This window comes from Felis catus, chromosome A3, assembly GCF_018350175.1.
Source record: "Felis catus isolate Fca126 chromosome A3, F.catus_Fca126_mat1.0, whole genome shotgun sequence".
In the NCBI taxonomy this organism is placed as follows: domain Eukaryota; kingdom Metazoa; phylum Chordata; class Mammalia; order Carnivora; family Felidae; genus Felis; species Felis catus.
The window spans coordinates 126100255-126128210 of NC_058370.1; the positions used below are offsets into that span (position 1 = coordinate 126100255).

The window sequence follows — 27956 nt, forward strand, 5'->3', positions numbered from 1 at the left end:
GGAAGGCAGAGAGATTTAAAAGGAAAGGAATTTGGGGTGCCTGCGTGGCTCAGTCGGTTAAGCATCCAACTATTGATTTTGGCTCAGGTCATGATCTCACCAGGTTTGTGAGATTGAGCCCTGCATAGGGCTCTGCACTGACAGGGATGAGCCTGCTCGGGATTCTCTTTTTTCCACTCCCTCTGCCCCGCCCCTGCTCATGCGCGAGCTCTCTCTCTCTCTCTCCCTCTCCCCCTCTCTTTTTCTCTCTCTCAAGATAAATAAACATCATCAAACAAACAAACAATGAGAGAAATTCATCCAAGGCAAGTTCTCCAATAATGAGATGGAGAATGTGGGGCAAAATCTGAGAATGGCCCCTAGGAGCTGAAGGTAATCCTTGGCCAAGGATTGGCCAGTCCAACAACTTGCACTTCAGTCCTGCAGTCACAAGATACTAGATTTTATAACAACACGAATGGGCTTAGAAGCAGATTTTTCCCCAGAGTTTCCAAATAAGAGCCCAGCCTGGCTGATACCTTGATTCCAGCCTTAGGAGACCTTGAGCAGAGAACCCAAATGGTTGTACAACTCTGTGAATACACTAAAAACAATTGAATTATACACTTTAAATGGATTGTTTGGCATGTTAATTATATCTCAGTAAAAGAGGTTTTTTAAGATTTATTTTAAAGATCTTATTTTTCAGAGAAAGGGTGCAAGCGGGGAAGGGGCAGAGAGAGAAGGGGACAGGATATCCAAAGCCAGTTCTGCACTGACAGCAGTGAGCCCGATGCAGGACTTAACTCACTGGATGCTCAACTGACTGAGACACCCAGGTGCCTATCAATAAAGCCGTTTTCTAAAAAGAAAAGTGAGAAAAGTTTTGTAGGAGAAAGTGAGGTATATAAGGTTAGGGAAGCAGGTGAGGAAGGAAGGCGAGGCTAAGTCATGGAAAGCCTTGCATATCAAGCTAATCTGACTGGAATGTGTTCCTCCAAAAATAATGGTTCCCTACAAAGGGTTTTAAATAAGGGAGTGAAAAGTCCTATTATTGTTTTAGAAAGATACCTCTAGTGGCTCTATAGGGATGAATTTGAGAAGAGAGACATATACTGCAGACTAGGAGGTTGGTAAAGAGATTAACTCACTGAAAAGATAGACTTGGCCTAAGGCAAAAGGACTGGAAGAAGGCCTAATGTTTGAGAAACAATGGAGACAGAAAAAAAGATGTAACTTTTTAAGATACGGAAGAAGCTCAAGACCACTGGGGTTTCTAGTTTGAGAGTCCAGCTTTGTAAGGATGATGGTGCCTGCCTGGCCTTTTTTAGAGTCTGGGGAACTGGACCCAAGGCAATTGTGGGAGGTGGTGGGTGGGGATGTGCATTAGGTACCTAGAAATTTCTACTTAGATCCTGGGGCTCTGCCCTCTAGCCAAACACAAATGATACCGATTAAGTCTTCTTGTGACTGTGGTCTGGGCAGTGAAATTTTTAAGAGATCCTAAGTCATTCTAACACACAGCCAAGCCTGTGAACCTCTGGCTTGGATAGCTCCTTTCCAGGTGAGGCTGGCAGAAGAGCGCCCACCCGTTGCTTACCAATGCTTACAGCCTAGCCTACAAGACTTGGCCCTACTGAACAGAGATTGTTACAGAAACTGGTCTGGATCACCCGGCAGAAGAACCAAGTGGCACTTGCAGATCTTGGAAGGCAGGAGGTTTATTTTACACTGGTGGGTTCCGAGGAGTTAATTCCCCAGAGGTCTGAGCCCAGAACACCAACAGAGGGGACAATTTGTAGTCTGTTACTTCTGCATTCCTCATTAGTAGACATTTGGTGCCAGGGGCAAGCAGTTCTTCCGGGAAGAACCCAGAAGGGGAGTCTTCAGGCAGGGACTGGAATTCCCCTATCAGTCCTGTCGGCCATCTTATAACAGATTTTTCCCTATCAAGATAAAGCCCCATCATGAGTAATGGGGTTTCTTGGGCCCATCCAAGAAGCAGTTTCACTGATGGTGGATTTTACCACAACAGATAAAATTTAAGGTAAGGAGAAGACTATTTGAACTGGTTAAGTGTGGGCTAGCTAGAGCTCTACTCTGAGTGGTAAGAATTCCTAATTACTCTTGTTCAGTGATTATCAAAGTGTAGTTCTCAGACAAGCAACACCAACTTCATCTGGGTACTCATTACAAATTCAGTTTCTTGGGCTTTAATCCCAACCTAATGATCACAGACCTTGGAAAGGAGGCCCAACAATCAATGTATATTTTTTTAAATAAAGTAAACCTTTACAAATTTTGAAATAATAATAGATTCATAGGAAATTATAAGAAATAATACAGAACCATCCCATTAATGAGAGAGTGTGGGCCAGCTGAGGGTCAAGTTCAGGCTAACAGCACCACTACCCACCCCCCCACACCCCCAGCCTCCCCCATGCACCCCACCCCTGCCAGGTGGGACCTGTATGATATTCTTTGGACACCCCCACTACCCAAAAACAAAATAAATAAGTCTCCACTAGTTGACAAGAAAAAGGCAACCCCATCAATGGCCTAAAGTCCAGGAACTCCCTACTGTCTTAATGTTAATTGTTTGCTAGAGGGAAAAACAACCTTAGCTTTGACAATAGTTAGGTTTCCAGCAAGTCTTTAGCAAGTGAAAGTCTCTTTGGAAACTTCCCTTTTGATTTTACCTACTCCAAGTCCTTGGTATATAACCAGCCATTCCACACAACCCCAGTCCAGCTCTTCCTGCCCACGGGTCCTGTCCCTGTGCTTTAATAAAATCATCCTTTTACACCAAAAACGTCTTCAAGAATTCTTTCTTAGCCATCAGCTCTGAACCCCACAAACCCCACCATCGCCCCAAAACTTCATCACCATCACCCTTTGCCCAATATATGCCAATGGCAACATCTTGCAAAACTATAGTACAATATCACAGTCAGTATATCGAGACTGATACAATTAAGTTAAAAATATAGAATATTTACACCATCATAAGGATCTCTCATGTTGCCCTTTTTCGTTTAAAATTTTTTAATGCTTATTTATTTTTGAGAGAGAGAGACAGACAGACAGACAGACAGACAGAGAATAAGCAGGGGAAGGGCAGAGAAAGAGGAGATACAGAATCTGAAGCTGGCTCCATAGTCCAAGCTGTCAGTACAGAGCCCCACACAGGGCTTGAACCATAAACCGCGAGATCATCACCTGAGCCAAAATCAGACACTTGAGCCATCCAGGCACCCCTCATGTTGCCCTTTTATAGCCACGTTCACTTCCATCTTGGCCTCATGTACTTTAAACCTTGGCCACTACTGTCCCCATTTCTATAATTTTGTCATTCGATAATGTTATATAAATAGAATCAAACGAAATATAGCTTTGGGGGACTGGCTGTTTTTACTCAGTATAATTCTCTGGAGAGTCACCTAGTTGTTGTGAGAATCAATGTTTTCTTTGCACTGTTGAGTGGCGTTCCATGGTATGGACGTTTGTGTAACCATTCACCTACTACAGTCTTGTTTCAATAAGCCATCCAGGTCATTCTGATGCATGTTTGTTTTTGAGAACCACTGATATCTAGAAAAAGAACTTAAACAGACAGGGAAAAAATAAGGTGTTTTTGTACTTCTCCTTCCTACTCACTGACCTTGTGGGTCTCCTCTCATCTTCACCACTACTGTTATCACAGCACTCTGTATCCTGCTTATTACTGCTATGCATTTCTTAAGGGAATGATGTATTTATTTAAGAAATATTTATTGTGGTACCTCCTAGTAACTGTTCTAGGCACCAGGAAAACAGCAGTGGACAAGGTATACAGGTCTCTGCTCATGAAAAATTTTCAGGACAGTGAGTCCAAAGGAGACAATAAACAAAGTCAGGTCAAAATAAATGCCATCTGCTTAAACCCCAACCAACCCAATGTGGCCCTCTTGAACACAAGTAACACTTCATCAAGAGCACTTGGATTCTGATGGGCCCATCCAATACATGTCTGAATGTACTAGTCACTATGGAAAGAAAGATTTTGTACTAAGAAACTTATGTTAGCTGAGAAAGAAGATACTCAGGAAAATATTATTCATAATAGCAAAATACTGGAGATACTCCAAAAATTCAATAATAGGGAAATACTTATGCAAATTGTAGCAGACCCACTGTAGAGCATATGGAGTCATTAAATTAATGATTACTCAGACCAAGTAATATCATGAAAATAGCTGCGTTTAATATTATATAGAAAAAAAATCAAGATACTGAACTGTATACACTATATAATTCTAATAATATTTTACAAAGGAAGAAAAATTAAATGTCAGACAAATGGGTGAAAAAATTTTGGAAGAATATAATTATGACTATCTTAGGATACTGAGTTCACAGGTGCCTTTTTTTGAACTCTCTAATTTTCACTAAATTTCATTATCTTTGAACTTATTTATATGCATACGTACAAACAGTTTAAACTATTAATAAATGTTGTTGACATTCTGACATGCTAGTTACTTGTGTATCTTTAGACTCAGAGAAGAAAAGCTATGAGAGCAATAGAGCCACTTTCCACCATATTTATTTCAATAGACCTGGATGGACATAGAAAAAAAAGATTCTTCGGAGTCTTCCCAGTGCACTAGTGCCTAGTTGTATTAAGCAATATGCCTCCTACGTTATGAAAATCTCCTGGCGAAAGCAGAGTCTCCTGGTGTCCCCAGAAATTTTGCATAATATCACAGCTTCACAAGAAAATAAGAAATAGCAAAAGGATGACCCAGTAGGAGTCACATCCCACAAATGACTATGCAAAATCCTCTTAGCTCTGTCAAGGGAATGGGTATATTCCTGTCGATAACCATGGCAAGAATCAAAATTCATTAGCCAAAAAAAGATGGGAAAGGCCTAGTTATACACATTTGTGGTATTCTAAAATGTCTTTTAGAGTCCTTTTATGGAACTCTTTTTTTTTTTAATTTTTTTTTCAACGTTTTATTTTTGGGACAGAGAGAGACAGAGCATGAACAGGGGAGGGGCAGAGAGAGAGGGAGACACAGAATCGGAAACAGGCTCCAGGCTCTGAGCCATCAGCCCAGAGCCCGACGCGGGGCTCGAACTCACGGACCGCGAGATTGTGACCTGGCTGAAGTCGGACGCTTAACCGACTGCGCCACCCAGACGCCCCTATGGAACTCTTTTAAATAAAAAAATTTCATCCACAACTAGAATGAAGATTTCACTATAGAAAATGATTTTGGTTGATCTGGAAAGTGTACATGACAGTGTCATAACTTTGTAGTATCTTGGCTTTATTACCAAGGTTGAACTCATGGGGAAATGAACCCAAGACAAACAAGAGATATGCTGCTGTGATGGTTCATTTTATGTAACAACTGGACTAGGCTAAGGAATGCCCAGATAGCAGGTTAAACTTGATTTTGGGTGTATATATGAGGATGTTTCTGGAAGAGATTAACATGTGAATCAGTAGACTAAGCAAAGAAGATCCACCCTCATCAATGTGGGCAAGCATCATCCAACCCATTAAGGGTTCAAAGGGAACAAAAAAGGTGGAGGAAGGGTGAATTCTCTCTCTCTTCTTGAGCCATAACATCTACCTTTTCCTCCTGCCCTTCGACATCAGAGCTCCTGATACCGAGACCTTCAGACCCTAGAGCTTAAACCAGGGGCCTTTCAAGCTCTCTGGCCTTTGCCCTTGGTTTGGGAGTTCACCATCGGCTACCCTAGTTTCCAGGCCTTCAGACTGATACTGACTCATACCACTGGCTTTCCTCATTCTCCAGCTTGCAGATGGCAGTCAGAAGAACCTTCACAGTCACATGAATTGGTTCCCACAATAAATGTCTTCCTCTATATCTATATATCTCCTATTGGTTCTGTTTCTCTAGAGAATCCTGACTAGCACAACTGCCTCCATGTATGCGTAGCTTTCAGTGTTCAATAACAAAGTTAATAATCAGCAGATAATAAAGAAAGACAAATGAGGAAATCTGAAAAAATACGAATAATTCTTTAACATCATCCTCAGCACTCAAAACAAAATGACATATTTAAATCTTGGTACACAAAAAAATTCAAAACACTCATGAAGCTCATAGTCTATCTGAGGCTGTGTGATACGGGAAAGGAGCAATAATCAAGGAACTTATTGAACATATGGATGCTGATTTACATGGAAGAGTCATGGAAAGGACAAGAAGCAAAGGCTGATCCTGGCTACAAGAACCAGTCAGAAACCAGACTCTTCAATCCTTCATCTCTGCAAAATCTTCCTCCTGTGTGTTATAGAAAGCAAGTCTCAGAGCGCTCCAGCTTTTGCTCCTGCTACTTTAACAACTGCTCCCTTCCAGCCTGCCCTCCTTGCTCTGTCTCACCAGTGGGGCTAGAGAGTCTAGGATATGGGAAGAACCACCAAACTGATATTTGATTGATTATACATGTATCTGAACAATAGGTATTTTTAAACTTCTGTTCCTACAACCAGATTGCATTGGAGATTAGAGATTTTCTGTTTGAACTCTCTAGCATAGCTATAGCATAATTATGAGTAACACAGTAATAGCTAACATTTATTAATCACTTATAAATGCCAAGAACTGTCTTAAGTACTTCACACTATTTCAACTATCACAATTACTATCATTGTGTGCATTTTGATGTTGATACCATCATTTTCTCCATTTTACAAATAAGGAAGTTGAGATTTAGGAAGATTAAACCACTTGTTCAGAATCTCAGAGAGATACTGGGTGGGGGTGAGGTACAGAGTGACAGTGGGGAAAGAATTCAAACTGAGGGCCTCTAAACTTGAGCCAATGTGTTTTACTATCTAGAAGACTCCTTGGAGAACTTTGATTAAAGCTTTCAAAAACTTCCTCTGATATTCAAATTAAATTATTAACTCCAATTAAGAGAGGAGGAAATCTGCCTTAGTCCTCGCTGGTTTGACCAACTCAGGCTGGTGTGTGAGTCTCTTTCCTAGAGCCTGGGTGAAGATAAAACCAGAACCATTAAATGCATTACATTAGCAGACCCTGTAAACCAGAGCTGGGGACTGGATTGTATATTTTCTGTGTGCACACAAGAGGGACAAATATGCGCTTAAAGTTTCGAGGATGGGGCAAATAGCAAAACGACCGTGCAGGTATCATTCTCCTACACTGTCTGGTCCAAGGGAAGGTGCTTTGACTTTGTAAAATGGAAATGACCTTGCCATTGTGAAAGAAACACCCAACATGAAACTAAAAACAGGTCTAAACTCCATTGTTCTCCATGAGAACAAAACCTCAGCTCTGAGTCAAAAATCATCTCCAGATTGCACAAAGTTCTCCAAAATCTTTTGGGGTAAACAATAATAAATGATCGGGGCCGCAAATGAGTTTGCCATTCAATTTTGCAGTACCAGAAAATGTACACCCACAGTGGGGTTTACCTGATGAGTAATATAGTAATGTTTAAAAAGAAGGAAGCAGTAATATTGATATTGCTACGTATAAAACATTTTAACATTGTTTAGACATCACTTCCTAAAAACTCTAAGAATGGTTATGAGTAGATGTACTCAAATTTGAAGAAATACTATTGCTTTTTTTATAGTCATATATATAGAGTCAGTTTGTTACTATGGAATCACATATGATGTCATAAATTTGACATTCTAAGCGCAAACCTAGGCAGAGCAACAGAAACAACAGGAAATGGAGCTGGGGAGAGGAAAACCTGCGTAACAACAAAAGAAATTCCAGTTAAAAGAAATGAGTCAAACATCTCTGAAACAGAAAAAGAAGGTGAGTGAGTTGAATGTCCTAGAATCTTGCCAAAGAGCTAAGGAAATGTAGATATCAACAAATGTAGATAGCATTACCTCCGGGAATGTTCGGCAACAATTAAATCATTTCAGATAATGACTGCATGTGGAGAAAAGGGAAGGAAAATAAAGGAAATGAAGAATGGAGAAGAATGAGATTAGAGCATACAGTAGCAATCAATTGAATTATTTAGCCTTTATTGGGCTGAGGCTCCTATGTCAGTGGCAAGAGGTGGAAACACTGTTGCTATCTGTGAAGAATGCACAGCCTAGTAGGAAAGAGAATATATAAACAAAATACAATTCAGTGCTCAGTGAAAATATGTATAAAAGACACAGGCAACATAAAAGAATGTTTAACTCTGGGAACTTCTCCCAGGTCATGCTGAGCTGGGTTTTGAAGAACATTAAAGAGAAGAGGAGGTTACAAGGAAATAGGGTGATATGAAGGCAAATGCAAGTCATTTAGCACAAGCAAACACAGAGATAAAAGTGTACGGTGGAGGGCGAGTTGGAGGCGGACAGGATGCACCATGAGGCTCCTGGTCTGTAAAACCAAGCAAATGAAGGGTGTACCTGGAAATGAAGCATAATTAGATTTATGTTTGATAAAGTTCACTTTAAATTGATGGGGTAGATCTAGAAGTTGGGAGGATTTAAAGTTATGAAACCTGACCAAAAGTCTATAATTCTGAGAATGCAGTCCTATACCGATCTGAGATCTGGAACAAGGCAATGATACTAGGGATAGAGACGAAGGATTGGGTTTAAAATATCTTTTGACGGGATTTTAGGGTAGTGGTGTGGAGAATGGCTAGGAGGATTTTAAGATCAGTTCTAGGGCCACACAGCTCTGCCATTCTCTGCAGTCACAGTCTCCATCATTCAACTAACACAGATGCACAAAGAGCTTTATGCCTAGACTGCGCCTGAGCACCGTGGTCTAAGCTAGAAGATGAGCTCTTAAAACAGAAATAATGCTAATCCTGATTGCATTACAGCTGCCGAATTAGTATGAAACAATACACACACAATGGTATGTTCCGCAATTGAAAATGAAAATATTTGACTAGCTGTCCATGACATGAATTATCTCCCTGTGCTCTCCTACACAGACTTCCCTACAAGTTTGTTAATTAAGAAATGTCCATCCTTTCACTGTAGCTGGTATGAGTAATTAGAAAATATGTACTGAAGACAGGTCGGTCATTAGATCTGCATGGGATTAAGAACCTTGATTTTAAAAATCAAGCTAATATTGGTGAGGCTTAGATGCACAGAAGATTGGAGTTCTGGTTTGTTAAGAAAACAAACAAGAGAAGTTTTAATTCTACGTGGCAAAAGGAAAAGTTCCTCATGCAGCAATCTTCAGAGGAATGGAGAGAAAAAAAAATTATTCTGTGTGAGCAATTTCACATTAAATTTAAGTCTGGCTGAGCCCTAGAAAATTCTGCCATAGCATTTCCCTTGTTATCATTTTTTAAATGATAAATACCTCGTGCCTCAATATATAAGCCAACAAATTTCTAAATTAAAAAATTGTTTATATAGTTCTCTGATAGGTGTTATTTTTACCCATGCCTGTTATAACAGAGGGAAAATGTCTAAAATTTATATATACTTTTAAATTGGGAAAGAGACAAATTCTAATTTTTATTTATCCTCCCATTCCTAAACCCAAGGTTTCTAATGCCCCTAGGATTAAAAAATTAATAAATACACTTTGTTTTCATATTAAGAATGATACTGGATCGAAGAACTCAAAAGACAGCATAGACACAGAGAAAAGAAAGGATTCTGAGAAATCAGGAGTTCGTCTGAGCACGCAGGTGAGCTGACCTTTTTAGATATGATGAGTGAATTATAGAGTAGAAAGCATAACAGAAAATGTAAGGCAGCAAGGGAGTTCTGGGAGAGAAGACTGAGCTGCCGAGATTTCTACTAAGGGAAACCTAATGTTCTCATGAGAGATTAAGGACAGACTAGGAGAAGCTGGTCCCTGCCTTCCCCACCAGTACACATCCCCATGTTCATATAGAATATATGGTGTAGAAACCACAGCCATATTCTCTGCTCAGCCTATGGGAGGAGACTGGTCATTGTTCAAATCAGGGAGGGAAGGGGAGTCTGGCCATCGCATTGACCATTTTCTGCACAATCTTTCAGATGAGGCGTGCAGTCAATCCGAATCACTTGCTGAGATGTTGCCCCATGCGAGGTCACTCGTCGTGTAGACGCTGCCTTTGTGCAGCGGAGGGAACAGTACTTCTTGGCCCCTGCCGCACAATACGTGTTTATATTCACATGTGCCTCTTGTGGGAGCAGGGCCGGCAGATCACCATGATCAGGGTGAGCAGAGATCAAACAACTGACTTCGGAGGGGAGCCACAGGCAGTCTGGGTGAGGGGCAGGATGTGGGGAATAAAAACTCTTCCGCTTGCCTCTCCGTGGTGTCCTCCATTCTTACTCCTCCCAAAGGAAATGCCAGAGTGCTCTATTCCCTCTTCGGTAGCTGCTTTGGAGCCATGCTGCAGCCCCATTTAGGAGGCACCTGCCCTCATCTTTGTAGTAGGGTCAAAAATGGTGAATCACATCTTCTTAGTTTCAGCTAACAGGCTTACCCTTAAGGGAACAAGTGGGGAAAAGGGAGGAAAAACGGTCAACTCTACTATGTTCCATATAAGAGGAGTCACAGGTGAAAAAAATAGGAGACATCAGATTTGTTTCTTAGTTTTGGATTCTCCTCCAGGTGGATCCCCACTGTTTGTCCCTCACAGAGTTTAGGATTGGGCCGGAGCTAGAATAGTACATAAGGGTCAAGGTTGAATTAATCATATAGGCCAGGGACCTTCTCACTGGACTCTGCTATATTTAGCTTGACATGGCTGTTCCGTAGGTACATGCATGGCAGGAGTGGGTGATGGGGTATCATACTCCTGGGTCTCTTCTCTCCTCCAAAGGAATCACAAGAATCACCATTGCCGAAGACTGATTCTCGGGGGTACGTTGTGCGAAATCAGTGGTCACGAACTTCACGGAGCCCATCCACCAGAGCTCCATCAGTAGACGAAACCAGAAGCAAGAGTGCCAGTCTTAAGGTAGAGATGGAGATGAAATGAAGGGAACATGATATAATAATGATAATAGCGATGATGATGATGATGATGATGACGATAATAATTTTTTATTGATGCTTTCTATGTGCCAGGCCCTATTCTATTCATTTTACATGTTTTAGCGAATTCAGTCATCATTAAAAACAAACAAACCTATAAGCCCTATTTTATGGTGGAGAAAATTGAAACACAGAGTAACTTGCCTAAGATCTCACATTAATAACACTAATAGAGCTAGATTAAAACCCAGGGTTACCAGGTCTATAAACTGTACACTTAATGATTACGCTCTTTGACTTCTCCTTCCATCTTTCCTTCCTTCAATAACTGAGTACTGAAGCCTTAGAAGATGGGGTGGAAAAATCAACAAAGGAAATAAGTTGTTGAAAAGTGTTAGATTGTGTGGTGTTTTGGGCCCTTATGGAAGCCTTGCCTCATGAAAAGAAAACATTAGTTTTGAGATTGAGTTTTTGAGTACAGAGAGAGTGACACAGACCTAGATGGAGAATATGTATCCCTACAATCCATCTATTCCTGTTTGAAAAGTGGCTCAATAATCTAACCACGAATGTCTTTTGAAACACGCGAAACAATCATCAAAATTGAAATAAGATATAGGTGCTTAATAATTTACTGCACAGGTATACTTCCTTTCTAATTAGATGATTCTCTCCAAATGAGCTCCACTGGCACAAAGTTCTGAAGGCAACAGGGAGACCCTTGGTTCTCTAGACTACCAACCCTCCCAGCAATTGCTGCATTAATCACAGGGCAAATAGAGAGAGAGATGCCTCCAGATGTTTTGTAGAGTCTGCTGGTGGGAGCATCTGGTCTAGTCGCTCATAGTTCACTGGAGGTCACAGATGAAGGCAGTGGTGAGCAAGGTCCCTTACTCAAGCCCTCCATCCTACCTGGAGGTCTCTGAATGAGCAGTTAAAATGAAAGCAAGGCATAGAACTTTGGAACTATGTGCCAGCTGCCTAAGGGCAAGAAGACCTGTAATATCTACTTCAAACTAAAACAAAACAAAACAAACAAAAAACAGTGTGAGGTGCTGATGGGATGGGGGGGGGGGGGAGGAAAGAGGGGAAAATAAAAGCAGTCTGTCTCTGTGTCTGTTTAACAGAAATACCTAATAACTGGGTTCTTGAAACATGTGAGCCCCTCCAAGCCCTACTTAAAGGAGCTGGGATGACCGGGATCCAACTGAGGGCTAAAAATGTAACAAAGGGAAGGGCAAGGGTCCTTTACTCCTGCTAGGCAGAGATAGGGGGAAAGGCGAGCATCTAATTCAGACTCCCACTTTCTCGCTCCAGCTCCCCACTAGCTCCACAACCTCCCGGACTTCATCCACCTCCCCCAGCCAGCAAGACTCCCAGAAAGAGCTGTCGGAGCAGCCCTCGCCGCCCACGCCACCCATGCCTCTCGACTCGAGCCCTCCCACTCCCCCGGAGTCCTATTCCCAGTCCCGGCGCAGCAGCAAGATGCAGGAGAATCCAGAGGCCTGGGCTCATGGCATCGCGCGGGACTCCATGCAGCTACGGGAATACCCTCCTCGCACGCCCCCCACCGAATGGAAGTCCTATGCCCAGCGCAGGACGACCTACTCCACCCAGCTGGACCGCGACTGCCTGTCAGAACTGCCCCGGCAGCAGCAGCTGGAGGAAGAGGAGGAAGAGGATGAGGCCTATTGGGCATCCGTGAGAACTCTGTATGAGAAGACCCCCAGCTGCTCTCGCCCCCGACCGGTGAGCGTGGCCCACCGACCTGGGACCCGGGACTCCCCCTCTCTGCAACCCTACAGCCTGAATCTCCCCCAACCTTCTTCCTCTCCAATGTGTAGGGAAGTCCTGCCCAGCCTCCTGCTTCTCCTCCCCCTAAGCCCCCACCCCTGTAGGTTCAGGAGTTGGAGGGGGGGCGGGTATTGGATTGTGGACTCTCAGCCCTTTGCTGTCTCCAGCATCTCAGTGCTCCAAGCTGACGCCTAGGTGTTTTCTTTCCACCTTTCCACCTTGCCCTGGCATGAGCCCCTTTGCTGATCCCTTCCTTCTGTGTGACTGTCCTCGCATTGGCACCCCTTTTATGCAGCCCAAACCCAAGCATGCCATCACCATCGCTGTGTCATCCCGGGCACTTTTCAACATGGTGGACGGCAGGAAAATCTTCGAGGAAGAGGGTCTAGAAAAGTACATGGAATATCAGCTCACCAATGAGAATGTCATCCTGACCCCAGGGCCTGCATTCCGCTTTGTCAAGGTACTCTCCAAAGCTGTGCTCCTCCTGTCAGAACCCTGGATGGAGACGGAAGGACCCAGGCAGGTCCCTGGGAACTCATCAAGGTTTCTTTATAATTACTGGTCTACCTTTGTAATTCTTGCCCTTTTCAAGTTGACCTCAGGTCAACTTATGCTTTCACAGAGGCTCCTAGACTGGTGAGAAAGGGTCTCCAGTTCTAGATTTGGGATGCTGAGATGGCCCTCAGCCGAGTTCTAATGATGACATGTGTAAGAGACACCTTTGTTCCCTTCCTAGAAGGAGTGGTAACCGGAAATGATAATGAGTTACAATCCCAGCATTAGAAACAAAGTGAAATTCACTTTAGCTGCCCCAAACATAGTATCGAGATGATCTTGGTTGGTGCTTAGAGGCATGATTTTAATAGAGAAAGTAAAGTTCTCTGAACTCACACTGAAATGTATAGCACTTATGATCCCCTATATAACTTACAAAATTTTACACCATAACATTATAACCAGACAGAAATAAACGACATCTCCACAAGTTGTGAGTAGAAGGTATTTGTGGGGCGTGGTAGATGCATCGGAGGAAACCACTAACCTATTTTAAAGACTCATGTTTGAAAAATAGACAAAGTGCTTTGGTAGCACATATCCTAAAATTCAAACAATACAGAAACCATTAACATGGCTCTTGTGCAAGGGTAACCTGCAAATTCATGAAGCATTCTATATTTTCACAATAAAAAATAATCACCAGATGATCCGGAAAAGCAGATTTTATGAATCCAAAAAAAAAAAAAAAAAAATAGACAAAGCATAAAAGGGTTAACCTGATCCTTCCCTCTACCTACCCCACAGAGATAATTCTAAGAAATCAAATGTAACAGTCTTCAACAAACTTTCCCTATCTACTCAGCAAACATTAACTGATGTCCTGTGTAGCAGAGGCTGGAAATACAGGAATGAATGACATAACCCTGCCTTAACGGAGCCATAATCTCTCAGTGAAGAGTCTTCAGAGTTTGAATTTGACACTGATGCTATCCTTTCTCTCCAGACTCCAGACTCCAATGCCCACCTTGCCTGGCCCTCTTTACATGCATTCATGTTTGTAACCTGCAGGCACTGCAGCATGTCAATGCTAGACTCCGTGAGCTGTATCCTAATGAACAGGACTTATTTGATATTGTACTGATGACTAATAACCATGCCCAAGTGGGAGTGCGGCTTATAAACAGCGTCAATCACTATGGTAAGTAAAATAAACAACATGTGGAAGAACAGCTAGCTGCTCTGGAAGGGAGAAGCCATGTCATTTTGCTAACTGTGGCCTAACCAACGCGACGTCTTTGATACTGACACCCCCTTCTGCGTGAGGAATGTTTATTTGCCTATGTCAGAAAAAGAGAGGCCATGTTCATTTTTAACTTCAGCAGAGTTGGGCCCAAAGCTCCGGACTTAACTTGTCAAGTGTGAATTTCAAAGACTTAATCCCAGCTCCTGCGATATATTTCTCTGTTTTATGTTTTTCACTTCTGAACTTGACTTCACGGAGCCATCAACCCAGAGGCTTTCTCTGGGTGATCACACTTCTTGTTCACCACATATCCATGTCTAAGGTTTACAGGTTTTCCCCTTTCCTTTCGACTCTTAACAATTTGATTCTCCTTGACTGCTTTCCCTGCACATCAGATCCATGCCAGCAAAAATGTCTTTGTTCCTTTACATGGAAATTTGGATTGACTCTAGTCTTCTCATAGCATTTCCATCAATGTGTTGGATACTTTAAGAGAAAAATCCTCATTTTCCTGTTATGGAATTACCTGACTTGTTATCTGAGGACCTTTAGCCTATCTTTAAGTGACATATCCAGTCTTATGGGTATGTGAAGTCAGAGTAAGGTTGAACTTTGGTATATTCAAGGTTTAAAGTGGGTTTAAAGTGGGCATACTTATAAATAATCAAGATGTATTTTACAAATTATGAGTTTTACATTATCCTAATTATAAGGCTGATGTCTGAGACGTACTTTAAAAAATGTTTGCCTTTCAAAAAAGGAGCTTTCATAGTGTTATGACATGAAAAGAGAACGTATATAAAAGGTTTGGTATAGATGAGCAGCATAATCACTCAGTTATGGCAGCTATTAACTTTACAGCAATCTTATTTGATTTAGTAGGTGATTTAGGTCTCTTGACCCTTGCCAAACTGGGTCCATCATGGCTAGTAGCATAAGGAATCATGGTTATTGACCTAACAGTTCTGCTAATGAACTGACTGAGCTCCATCTCTTCACACAGCCTTACTCATGAAATAACAACCTTTCACCTGGAAGCATCATTTCTCTTCTCGGAGTATTGAATGCAATCTGTGTCTCCTTCTGCTACGTATGGCCTGTTAGATTACAATTATCTGTTTTACGTGCCTGGCTGCTCAGGGAACTATGATTTACTTGCAAATTGGGATGGTGTTTTAATCATTTCTGAAGTCCCCCATGCCACCAAATAATTTCTGACCTTTAAATTAATATATTTAAGGAATTGTAGAGTATACTTCGGTGCCACTTATGCCCAATGTTGGCTTATGTGAAAAACAAGAGTATTTTGTTCATACAGTAGCAAACACTTCCACCTCAACTGTCAATGGACTCTATCTACTCTGTTGGTCCATACAGATGAAACACAACGACTAGACTCAAAATTCTGCTTTGTATCACATGCAGGTACCCATTCATCATGTACCTAAAAAATACTTGAATGGGTATGTACTATCTCATATGCATAATGTTATACTTTATTCAGCTATTCTCATATCATTAAACGGTGTTCTGCTTTTATAAATAATCCTGAGCTGAGACCTTTCCACATAAATCTTTATCAGAGCCTCAGATTATTCCCTTAGATTAAACTATGAAAAGGTCAAAAGCTATAAACTAACAAAAGCTCTTGAGACATATTGTCAGGTTACTTTCTAGATAGCTTATAGCAGTTTATACCCTCATCTAAAGTGAATATGGGTACGTGTTTTACAAAACTTTCACCAACATCTAGCGTTTGCTTTTTAATTGTTGTTGATTTGAAAGACATTTAGTGGTATTTTAATATTTAGTCTGCTAAATAATTACATTTAAAATTCCAAGTGAAGAAGGAGACACTTTCAGACCTTTTGTTGTTGTTTTTAGAAAACAGTTTAAATCCTGGCACTGCTTGTCATTACTATTGTACTGTTACTGAAGAAATACAGAAATGGTACTTAAAATAGAGCCACACATTAACTATCTCTTTCAACAAGTGAAGAGCCTGTGGTTGAAGGAAAAGAACTATGCTCTAGTCTAGACAAGAGTCCTTATGAACCAATGAGCTTAGACAAGTCTTTATGTCTCGGTTTCCTTTTGTGTCACAATGAGAATAATGCCTGTCATACAGTTGTTGTGAGGGTAAATTGGCATGGTCTACGTGGACATACTTAATGAATTATCATGTACCAAACCCATCCACTATTATATAAAATAGCTTTTTAAATGTAATATAGCAGTTTTTCAATATTAGTGCTATGAATTTTAAAACTTCAATAGACACTCAATTATTCCTATGATAACTTTGATTTACATTTATAGTAGGTAGATTGTCTTTAGTCTCTGACATAACAAAGTCTTTCTTGCCCAATAATAGGCTTACTAATTGACCGCTTCTGTCTGACTGGTGGAAAAAGCCCCATTGGCTATTTGAAGGCATATCTTACCAACTTATATCTTTCGGCAGATTCTGAAAAAGTACAAGAAGCCATACAAGAAGGTATTCATTTGGTTTTATCGAAGGTTTGCGCTAGTGTTGACTTTCATTGGGCTTCATATATGATTATGTGGCTTGTTAAATTTTCTGGTAAGCCGTTTCCAATGAGTGGCAGCCCCTAAGGCTGTCTTTTAGAGCTCTGACCTTCTAGAGGTGGACATCCTCAGTGATTGTCCTACAACTGCTTTTACACTTTCCCATCCCTTATAGAAATGGAGGCAGTGTGTAAACAATAGTTTGGGGATGCGTGGTTATAAAGAGCAGTTGAGTCATCAGGTAATAGCTTGAAAAAAAAATACTGCAAAGGTTTTTTTTTCTTTTTTTAATCATTAAAATGGTAGAAGAAACTGACGCTTCTGGGAAGACTATTAATAAATCTCCATGGTCTGCCAGGGATCGCCTCTGCAACTATGTTTGATGGAGCCAAAGACATGGCTTACTGTGACACACAGCTCCGCGTGGCCTTTGATGGGGATGCCGTCCTCTTCTCGGATGAATCTGAACATATTACCAAGGAGCACGGGCTGGACAAGTTCTTTCAACATGAAGCACTATTTGAAAATAAGCCTCTTGCTCAGGTAGGTTCAGTGATTTCTAATTAATTTTGATCTACTTATTTTCCAACATATAAATGTTTTGAATTATTTTAGGCAGGCTATTCCTCACTTCATATCCTTCACACTTTGCTCCCTTTCTTTCATGAACTCCTCATTTTGAAACATCTGCTGCCGGTTGGGTACTTTTTGTTTTTGGTTTGTTTTGTTTTTAATTTTGTTTTGTTTTAGCGTTCTTTTATCTATCCTGTTTTGGAAATGTTTCTATGATCTTCTCATGATAATGAGTTCAGCTCCAAATTACAAGTAATAGAGGTAATATGGCTTACCAGTAAACCATTTCTACATAATAAGTTCTCAGAATAGTAAAGTGATTTCCAATAGGTTCGGTAAACATTTATGGACCTCTTTGACCATAGACCTCAAACTCAATAAAGGCATTATTTAATTGAGAAAATTTGCACAAGTGTGAGCTCAGATTGAATCAAACAATGAGCCTCAAGTAAGTGCAAGCTATGAACACTGAATCAAAATGAAACTGAATATTTAAGTTTTTTGAATCAACCCATGAACTGAAATGTTAAAGTCACAGTCTGAAATAAACAAAACTTACAACTCCTGAACCAAAGGAAATCTGAAACATCAAGCTATTCTCTAAACTGAATCTAAACTGATGGACCATTTAGTTTTAATCTAAGAATTTTACCAAAGAATTTAATTATTTAATTGGTCTTTTTTTCAGCTTTTCTTGAACTTAAACAAATATTGTTATTTTTATTATACTTGTAAAAGCATAAATAGACTAACAGAAAGCTGAAAAGTTTCACTAATTTGTCTTGTGATAGCAAGCGATATTTAAACTGTGTGTGTGTGTGTGTGTGTGTGTGTGTGTGTGTACGTGTGCACACATGTGCACATAACTTCATGGTCCCTGCCTTAACAGCTTCTTTGGAAAACTTGATCTTATGTTATGAAGTTGTTCATTGTTAAGAAATTGAGAGGAAAATCCTTTGTTATATTTTAGTAAGTCTGCTGAAATTCAGAGTCCATTGTATAGTAGTCTATTACTGAAATTTGGAAATTTCCAAAAAAAGAACACTTAAAATATTCAAAATCATAATTATTTCAAGATAATCTTAAAATACCATTTTCTCATCTCAGGTAAATCAAATTTATTCTAAATTTTGCATTAATCACTTCCCTTTTCCGTGTTAAAGAACTTGTTCTTTCCATTAAACATTGAAATTGTGAAGCCCAACGCTAGTTATTGCTGGAATACCCAACAAATTTCAACTGAAGATACTTGTTTTCATTATGCAGTCCTTCTGGCAGTGGATAAAGATGCTATTTTACCTACTTACTTACTTATTTTTGATGTTTATTTTTGAGAAATAGAGCACAAGCAGGGGAGGGGCAGGGAGAGAGGGAGACACATAATCGGAAACAGGCTCCAGGCTCTGAGCTGTTAGCACAGAGCCTGATGCGGAGCTGGAACCCACAAACCGTGAGGTCATACCGAAGTTAGACACTTAACCAACTGAGCCACCCAAGCACCCCATAAAGATGCTATTTTTTACACAGTAAACGTAGCTTTTCTATAAATATCAGGTATTGCCAATGTGTTCCACTGATGAGAAAGAAGTACAACTGAGGTACAATTCCTACCCAAGCCTTTCAAGTATGTTGGTCATGGGACTTGCAGCTTGGTCATGACAATGTCCCACTTGTCTCAAATAGAGGAGAGCTGAGAGTCCCCAGAAAATGAAACAGCTAGAGAAGATTAACTTGGCCACTCTCTGGTGGCTTATAAGCTTCCAGTGTGGCACTATAACAATGAACAGACATTTCCTGATTTGATCCCTACTTAGTCTCACCATTCTCAAACAGTGGTCTCCAACTCTGTGTGTATGTATGCATCTGTGTGTGTCTCTGTGTGTTTTAATCATAACATTTGATGTATAATTTATATACAGTAAAATTCATAATTTTTATTGGATGCTTCTGAGTTCTGACAAATGTATACCGTTGTGAAACCAAGACCAAATTCAAAATACTCAATGTACTCACAAAATTCCCTCATACCTCTGTGTAGTCATCCTACCCTGCTATCTCCAGGATCTGCAACTACTAATATAATTTCTGTCCCTATAGTTTTGCCATTTCCAGATGTCACATAAATGGAACCACACAGTATACAATCTTTTGAATCTGACTTCTTTCATTTAGCATAATGCATTTGAAATACATCCATGCCATTCCATGTATCAGTAGCGTCTGTTCCTTTTTATTGCTGAGTCATATTCTCTTCTATGGATGTACCACATTTTCTTTATCCATTTACCTGTTGGAGGAGATTTAGACTGTTTCCATTTTTTGGCATTTATAAATAAAGCCACTTTAAGCATTTGCATACAGCATTCTGTGCAAACATAAGATTGCATTTCTCTTGGGTAAACACCTATGAGTAGGATTTCTAGGTCACATGTTAAGTATATGTTTAATTTTATAAGATACTGTGAAACTATTTTCCTAAGTGACCATACACTTTGCATTCCCAATAGCACTATATACGAGATTTTGTTGCAGTACATACTTACCAGTATTTTGTACTGGTAATTGTTTTTTTTTTGTTTGCTTCTTTTAAGTTGTTCCGGATCTCACTGTAGTTTTAATTTGCATTTCTCTAACAATAAATCATATTGAACATATGCCCTCATATATGCTCTTTAGCAAAAATATCTGCTCAAATCTCTTGCTCATTTGTATTGGGTTTATTATTTAAGTTTGAGAGTTCTTAACATATTCGAGATACAAGTCCTCTATTAGATATGTTTTGCAAATATTTTCGCTCAGTCTCAAGACAAACATGTCTTTCTATTCTCTTTATACCATTCATTGTCTTTCAATGATCAAAATTTTACAATTTTGATGAAGTTTAAATTATCAGTTAGTTCTTTTATGAATCATGCTTTTAATGTCATATGTAAAAACTGTTTGCCAAAGTCACATAAATTCCCTATGTTTTTGCACATAATTTTATAATTTTAGGGTTTTTTTCTTTTAGGATTATGACCTACTTCTAATCAACTTTTGTATTTGTGCAAAGTATTGGTTAAGTTCACTTTTACTGCCTATGGATATCCTAATTGTTCCAGCACTATTTGTGAAAAAGACTGGCTTTCTGTTCCTTTAATGTAGGTGTCCATGCTTTTACCAATATCACACTGTCTTGATAAGTGCAGTTTTATAGTAAGTCTTGAGATCAGGTAGTGTGAATTCTTCAAATTTGTTATTTTTTAAAATTCTTTGAGATATTCTGAATTTTTTTTTGCATTCTTATATAGATTTAACAACTAGGTTGTCCATTCCTGAAAAAAAAAATTCTGCTGGAATTTTTATTATGATTATGTTGAATTTATAGCTTAAACTTGGGGGAGGCAGGGGGATGTCCTAATATCAAGTCTTTCAGTCCATGGGTATAGTACATCTCTCCATTCATTTAGGTCATCTTTGATTTCTTTCAGTGTTTCAAATGTTTTTGTATATAGATATTGTACATACTTTGTTAGATTTATACCTAAGTATTTCATAATTTTGGTGCTATTGTGATTGGTACTTTAAAATTTTGATTTCCAATCTGTTATCACAGATTTTGCATATTGACTTCGTATGTTGCAACTTAGTTAAATTCACTAGTTAATATAGTAAACTTTTCATAGATGACTTGAGATTTTCTACATAGACAATATTGACGAATAAAAGCACTTTTATTTCTATGTTTCCATTTTGTATGTCTTTTAATTATCTTTCTTGCCTTATTAGCCTTGCTTGTGAATTCAGTGGAATGTTCAATAAGAGTGATAAGAGGGGACATCCTTGCCTTATCCCTGATCTTAGGAACAGATCATTCAGTCTTTGACTCCTAAGTATATTATCTATTGTTTTCTTCAAGATGCCCTTTGCCAAGTAAGGGAATTACTTTCTAGTCCTATTTTTTGAGAATTTTTACGATAAATGCATGTTGAATTTTGTCAAATTTCTTTCCTGCATGTATTGAAAAAAGCATGTGGCTTTTCTAGTGTGTTGATAGCTAAATTACAATGATGTATTTAAAAATGTTGAGGCAGCTTTGCACTGCTGGTATAAATTCAGCTTGGTTATGTTGTAGTACCCTTTTTATATCTTGCTAAATTCAATTTGTAAAAATATAATTTAGGATTTTTTTTTTTTGCTTTTATGCTCCTGAAGGATATATAACTCTATAGTGTTCCTTTCTGGTAATATCTTACAGAATAATGCTAACTTCACAGAATCATGTGGGAAATATTTTCTTCCTGTCAAATTTTTGGAAGACTTTGTGTATAGTTCGTATTATTTCTTCTCCAACTATTAGGTAGACTTTCACAGAGAAATCATCTGGGCTTGGACTTTTCTGTGTAGGAAGGCTTTAACTAAAAATTCAATTATTTTTAATAAACTATTACTCAGATTTTTTCTTTTTGTCCTACTTTCCGGCAGTTTATGAGTTTGTATCTTTAAAGTAATTTGCCTGTTTCATTGAAGTCACTGAATTCATCAGCATAAAGTTTTCATATGTTCTTATTTTGCTTTTACTATCTTTAGGATTGTAGTGATATATACCTTTTCATTCCTGATATTAGTAATATTTGTCTTCTCTGTGGTTCTCCCCTGTTCTTAGTCTAGCTAGACAATAATTTTATTTATCTTCTCAATAGCCAGCTCTAAGTTTCTAAAGATGGAAGTTGAGGACACTGATTTAAGACTTCTAAAATAAGCATTTAATACATTAAAATTTCTTCTAAATGATGCTGTGATGGCATCCCACAAATGTCGATAGGTTGTAATTTTCATTCAATTCTAAGTATTTTTTAATTTTCCTCTGACTTCCTCTTTGACTTATGGGTCATTTAGAAGTTGGTTATCTTGGGGCACCTGGTGGCACAGTCGGTTAAGCGTCCGACTTCAGCCAGGTCACGATCTCGCGGTCCGGGAGTTCGAGCCCCACGTCGGGCTCTGGGCTGATGGCTTGGAGCCTGTTTCCGATTCTGTGTCTCCCTCTCTCTCTGCCCCTCCCCCATTCATGCTCTGTCTCTCTCTGTCCCAAAAAATAATGTTGAAAAAAATTTTTTTTAAATTATTAAAAAAAAAAAAAGAAGTTGGTTATCTGTCAAGTATTTAGAATTTTACTAGATATCTCATTCTTATCGATTCCACATAGAATTTTGCTGTAATCAAAGAATACATTTTATATGATTTCAATTCTTTAAATTTATTGAGGAGTGTTTTATGCCCAGAATATGGTCTATCTTGGTTAATGTTTCATGTGTACTTGAGATTCCGTATTGTTAAGTTGAGTAGTCAAACATGTCAATTAGATTAAATTGACAGTGTATTAGGTAATATTGCCCAAGTTTTCCATATTGTCAGTAGGTTTCTACCTACTTCTTGTATCCATTATTGAGGAGGCAGGGATGAAGCCTTCAAGTATGTTTGGGGATTAATCTATTTCTCCTTTCAATTATATGTGTTTGCTTCATGTATTTTTAATCTCTTCTGCTTACTCCCTAAATATTTAGGATTGTTATGTCTTCTTGGTGAAATAATCCCTTTTCATTATGTAATGTCTCTCTGTCTCATAGTCATATAACCACTCCAGCTTTTTTATTTGTTTTGGTTTGGGTTTTTTCACTGGTGTTTGCATGGCATATCTTTTCTATAATTTTTACTTTTAACCGATTTATGTTTTTACATTTATTTTTTTAATGTTTACTTGTTTTTGAGAGAAAGAGAGACAGAGCATGAATGGGGCAGGGGCAGAGAGAGGGAGACATAGAATCCGAAGCACGCTCCAGGCTCTGAGGTGTCAACACAGAGCCCAATGCAGGGCTCAAACTCACAAACCACAAGATCATGACCTGAGCTGAAGTCAGACACTCAAATGACTGAGCCACCCAGGCATCCTTATGTTTTTACATTTAAATTGTCCCTAGAAAGGATGATATGGACACCCGCTCTGAATATGGTGACATAAACTGGTCCCTATTTATTCCCTTTGGAAACTACTCAAAAGCAGTAGGAGAACTGTATTCCTCTTGTTTCAAAGCCAAACTAGTTATTAGTAGGGTGGATCCTGCCAACAGTCACCATACCCCCTTTGCTGCTGTTGCCAATTTTAGAAATAGTTAATAGTTTTAGAACACCTTTAGAAAATGAATTTTACATGGTTTTTTTTTCCTGATATTTGCAGCCTTAGAGAAACAGTGATCTAAATAATGTTTAGATCTAAATAGACAAAAGATCATCTGTTAAGTCATGTTTATAAATAAACAGTTTGTTTCCAGGACAGCAGGGAAGGGATCTTTTGAACTGAAAACAAGTCAGTCTTACAATACTATCCTTGTCCTTCCCCCATAAACTCTCTAATTGTTCCCAGAAAAACCAGTCTGCTTCAGTGATGAGTAATAAAAACAGAAGCAGCACAGAACATACACAAAGATACTGAGACAAAGGCAAAAAAGGGCAAAATCTAATAACAGATGTAGATCTCTCACTAGAAATAGTGGCCAAAGCATAGGTAAAAATTGTGACTAAACATTTACTATGACCTTTAAAAACATAATAAAGCAGGGTCAGGGTCATAAAGTGGAAATGCAAGAATCAAGGGAGAGATAATAAAATGTTAAATGGTAGAACTCTGGAAATGAGTAAAATTGAAAAATAGGATTTTACAGAGAAAAAAATGACAGAAATGTATCATAGGTAAAGAAAATCCAACATATGCATAAGTGGAATCCCTGAAGAAAACACTGAAATTATGTTTTGAAGGGAGGAGGAGAGGATTGTGTGGGGTAAATACAAAGATGCAAAATTATATCAAAATATAAATCAATAAAATATCTGAAACTGTCAGATTTATTGAAAGATTAGGGGCACCTGGGTGGCTCAGTCAGGTAAGTGTCCAACTTTGATTCAGGTCATGATCTCACAGTCACGAGTTCGAGCCCCACATCAGGCTCTGTGCTGACAGCTCAGAGCCTGGAGCCTGCTTGGATTCTGTGTCTCCCTCTGTCTCTCTCTGCCCTTCCCCAGCTCATTCTCTCCCTCCCTTCCTCTCCCTCTCTTCCTCTCTCTCTCTCTCTCTTTCTCTCTGTCTCTCAAAAAAAAAAAAAGTAAATAAAAACATTTAAAAAGTAAACTATTAAAAGAATAAAGATTAAAGGTGACATTATGTAATTGGGACCTAGAACAAAATTATCATCACCAAGACATTCCCTAGTAAAATATTTTGACATCAAAGATGAAAAAGTAATTCTTTGGGCAGTCTGCACATATGAGTGGGGGAAAAAAATCAAGCTGTCTTCAGTTTTCTCCACAGCAGCACTCAATAGCAAAAGACAGTGGTGTACTACTTATAAAATCACTTGGAGAGAAAATATATATCACAGATTCTATATCTAGCCAAAAGTTTATTCAAGTAAAGAAAATAGATCAACAGTTGAAAACATACTATATTCTCAGAGATTGTTATTTCCATAAGATTTTCTTGGGAAAATTAGTCTAGAAGACACATATTGGCCCACATGTAGATGAAAAAAACACGGAGGCACAAATGGATGCAGAATATATTTAACCATAGAGCCAAAACTAAAACAATTGTAGGGATTAGGGTGACAGAAAAGAAAGTTCACATTATATGTCCTAACGATGTAGAAATTATATCACTAATGAAAACAAGAAAAATGCGGAGGAAAAAAATCCAAGGAATAATAAGTATGTTGATATCTTCAGTTACAATAATGATCAAAGGATAAGATGTAAAACTGATAAATAGAAATATAGGAATCTTTAATAATGAAAATGAGGAAGAGGGAACAAGTAAAATTGGATGCTTGCAAAGAAACAGAAGATGAAAGAGAGGTAAAAAAGGACTGTAATTTCATTATTTCTCATTATAAAAAAACACTAGGTCTGATATTTAAAAAATAAAGGACTAAAAGTACTATAAAAAGTTAAAGTTACAAAGGTAACCAATATAAGGAAATACTACAAACCTTCCTAAATGTTAGAAGAAACACACATACACATGTTCACAAAGAAAAAAGATACTCAATAAACAAGGAAAATACAATAAAAATCCTAAGACAGAACCATTATCGCATATATTAGTAATGCCAATAAATATAAATGGCCTAAAACTCAACTTTGTTTTAAAAAATTAAGAATTCCATATTGGATCATATAGCAGAATCCAATTCTTGCTCTATTCCAGAGAAACAGCTAGAACTAAGTGTTCAGAAAGATGAAGATAAAAGTAAGTGTGAAGATATACAAAGGTAATTGTAAATATAAGACAAGGTTAGATTCAAGCCAAGAAGTCACTTAACTAGCATATATTATAATATAGCATAAATTATAATAATAAAACATGCAATTCACAAAAAGCAAACCAAAATAGTGCTTCAGTGATTAACCAGACTTTATTTAGAGTATCCCATTTTGCCATGGATAATTTATGTCTGTTGCCCCAGTTTAACTTTGTATAGAAACTTCTTTCACTCTTAAAACATCTATGTTTAGATGATAAATTATATGGTTATCCTATATTTATTCCAGCAATGCAAGGATAGTTCCACAAAAGGAAACATATTCACATAAACGCAAGGAGTTTCAGGACTTTGCCATTGGCCTTAGAATACTGACAGTCTAATGCTGTATTATATCCTTTTATAAGCTCCTATAAGCCTCTGCTTTTTCAGCATTCACTTCCTTTAGCTCACTGGATCACAGCTATGACATATGTTCCTTTTACAGGGTCCCTTAAAAGGCTTTCTGGAAGATTTAGGCAGACTGCAAAAGAAGTTTTATGCCAAAGACGAACGGTTACTTTGCCCTATCAGGACCTACCTGGTTACAGCCAGGAGTGCAGCCAGTTCAGGCGCCCGAGTGCTGAAAACCCTTCGCCGCTGGGGTCTAGAGATAGACGAAGCTCTTTTCCTTGCTGGAGCCCCCAAAGGTCCCATCTTGGTAAAGATAAGGCCCCACATTTTCTTTGATGACCACATGTTCCACATTGAAGGGGCACAGAAATTCGGCACCATCACAGCTCATGTACCTTATGGCATTAATCAAAAAATGAACAATTAGGGATGGGGAGGAGAAATAAAGCAGTGAGTCTGGTATTACAGAAGCCACTTTTGTGGATCTCTAGGGTAATTAGATAGTTATTTCAGATGATTGGACCTCAGAACTTAGTTCATTTGGAAACGTTTCCTCTTGATATTTTGAAAATATTTTGAACCTTCAAGCTACCTTCAAGCTACTTCTCTTTGAGCTATCAATGCTGTTGAATACCACTGCACTTACCTTTATGTGTAAGTCATATTGATGACTCTTTAGGATAAGTTTAGAACCTGAATGCTTGAATACTTAACGGGCTATCTCAGGTGTCTAGTTATTTTTACAAAGCATTGCTCATTTTTGGATGTTGGTTGATTGAATTGTTACCCACCATCATTGTAGAATATTGGTCTTCAAAGAAGGAAAGAGTAGGGTTAGATACACTCTTGAAAATTGGAGCTTTTTATTCTGTTGCCTCTGTGACCAGGCTTTTAATCAATGCAAAATGAAAAGGTCACTCCACCTGCAATTTTGACTCCTGCACCAAGTTTGACACTGCTCATTGAGAAATAAATCAGCAGGTTATTCATAGAGGGCACTTTCCATCTAAGATGAGCTCCAAACAGAAGGTCTGGAGAACCTGAAGAACCTGGGGAAGGTTCTTTGAAGCTTACCCGAGGGTGCATTACCTCTGGACTACAAGGCTTCATATTTGAAGTCTCTGGCTCTGGGCCTGACAGGTAGGTCCAATGTTTACATAAAAAAAAAAAAAATCTTTGGCTACCACTTCAAAATGTGACATGAAGTGTAATATCCTAGCCTTTCGTTGTTATTATTATTTTGTTATTTTTCTTTTGATTTCAAGAAACATCTATTGGTTATTAACCATAATCTACTGCATAATAGGCACAGTGAGCTGGTTATTTTCACGTTACCTCATTTTCTCATCAAACCAAATGTTTGTCACAGAACATTATTATTACCCTCATTTTTACCAATGGAGGACTTAAGACTCGCAAAGAAAAAGTAGCTTGTCCAATAACGTGCAGCTAATAAATGGTAGGACTGAGATTCCTTCAAAAGCTACATTCTGTTTTCTCTGTGAATATACAGCCTTCCACTTCAAGTTGTTATTAATTCCATGGCCATAGGACCCATCCTGAACAGATAGTCATTCCATTACGTTCTATGCTTCAGTTACATAGCAGTAACATAACAGGTCTGAGGATTTGCCGCCTCCTCTCCTCTTCATGCCCTCTCCTGCTTCTTCTACCCCCACTTCTATCTCTACTGCACCCATGTAT

General features: G+C 38.8%; 1 protein-coding gene and 1 non-coding gene across 5 annotated transcripts; both read left to right on the forward strand.

Annotated features, from left to right (window-relative positions):
- The first annotated feature begins 1910 nt into the window (after window positions 1–1910).
- NT5C1B (5'-nucleotidase, cytosolic IB) lies at window positions 1911–27738 on the forward strand. 4 transcript variants are annotated; one of them, XM_011281313.4, is made up of 12 exons: window positions 1915–2026; window positions 7669–7793; window positions 9553–9642; window positions 9980–10162; window positions 10774–10911; window positions 12246–12677; window positions 13018–13185; window positions 14292–14421; window positions 16841–16963; window positions 17354–17538; window positions 25805–25846; window positions 26347–26578. In XM_011281313.4, the coding sequence occupies exons 2-11, from the start codon at window positions 7761–7763 to the stop codon at window positions 25814–25816; spliced, it is 1494 nt and encodes a 497-aa protein (XP_011279615.2). In that variant the 5' UTR covers window positions 1915–2026; window positions 7669–7760; the 3' UTR covers window positions 25817–25846; window positions 26347–26578. The 4 variants fall into 4 exon arrangements, with proteins under 4 accessions (XP_044910844.1, XP_011279615.2, XP_003984531.3 ...); XM_045054909.1 differs by lacking the exons at window positions 25805–25846; window positions 26347–26578 and adding an exon at window positions 18732–18917 and having other exon boundaries at window positions 1911–2026; XM_003984482.6 differs by lacking the exon at window positions 25805–25846 and having other exon boundaries at window positions 1917–2026; window positions 26347–27738.
- On the forward strand, window positions 13803–13905 carry LOC111559929. Its single transcript, XR_002741397.1, has one exon. It is a non-coding gene; the product is annotated as a U6 spliceosomal RNA (small nuclear RNA).
- Window positions 27739–27956: the final 218 nt, after the last annotated feature.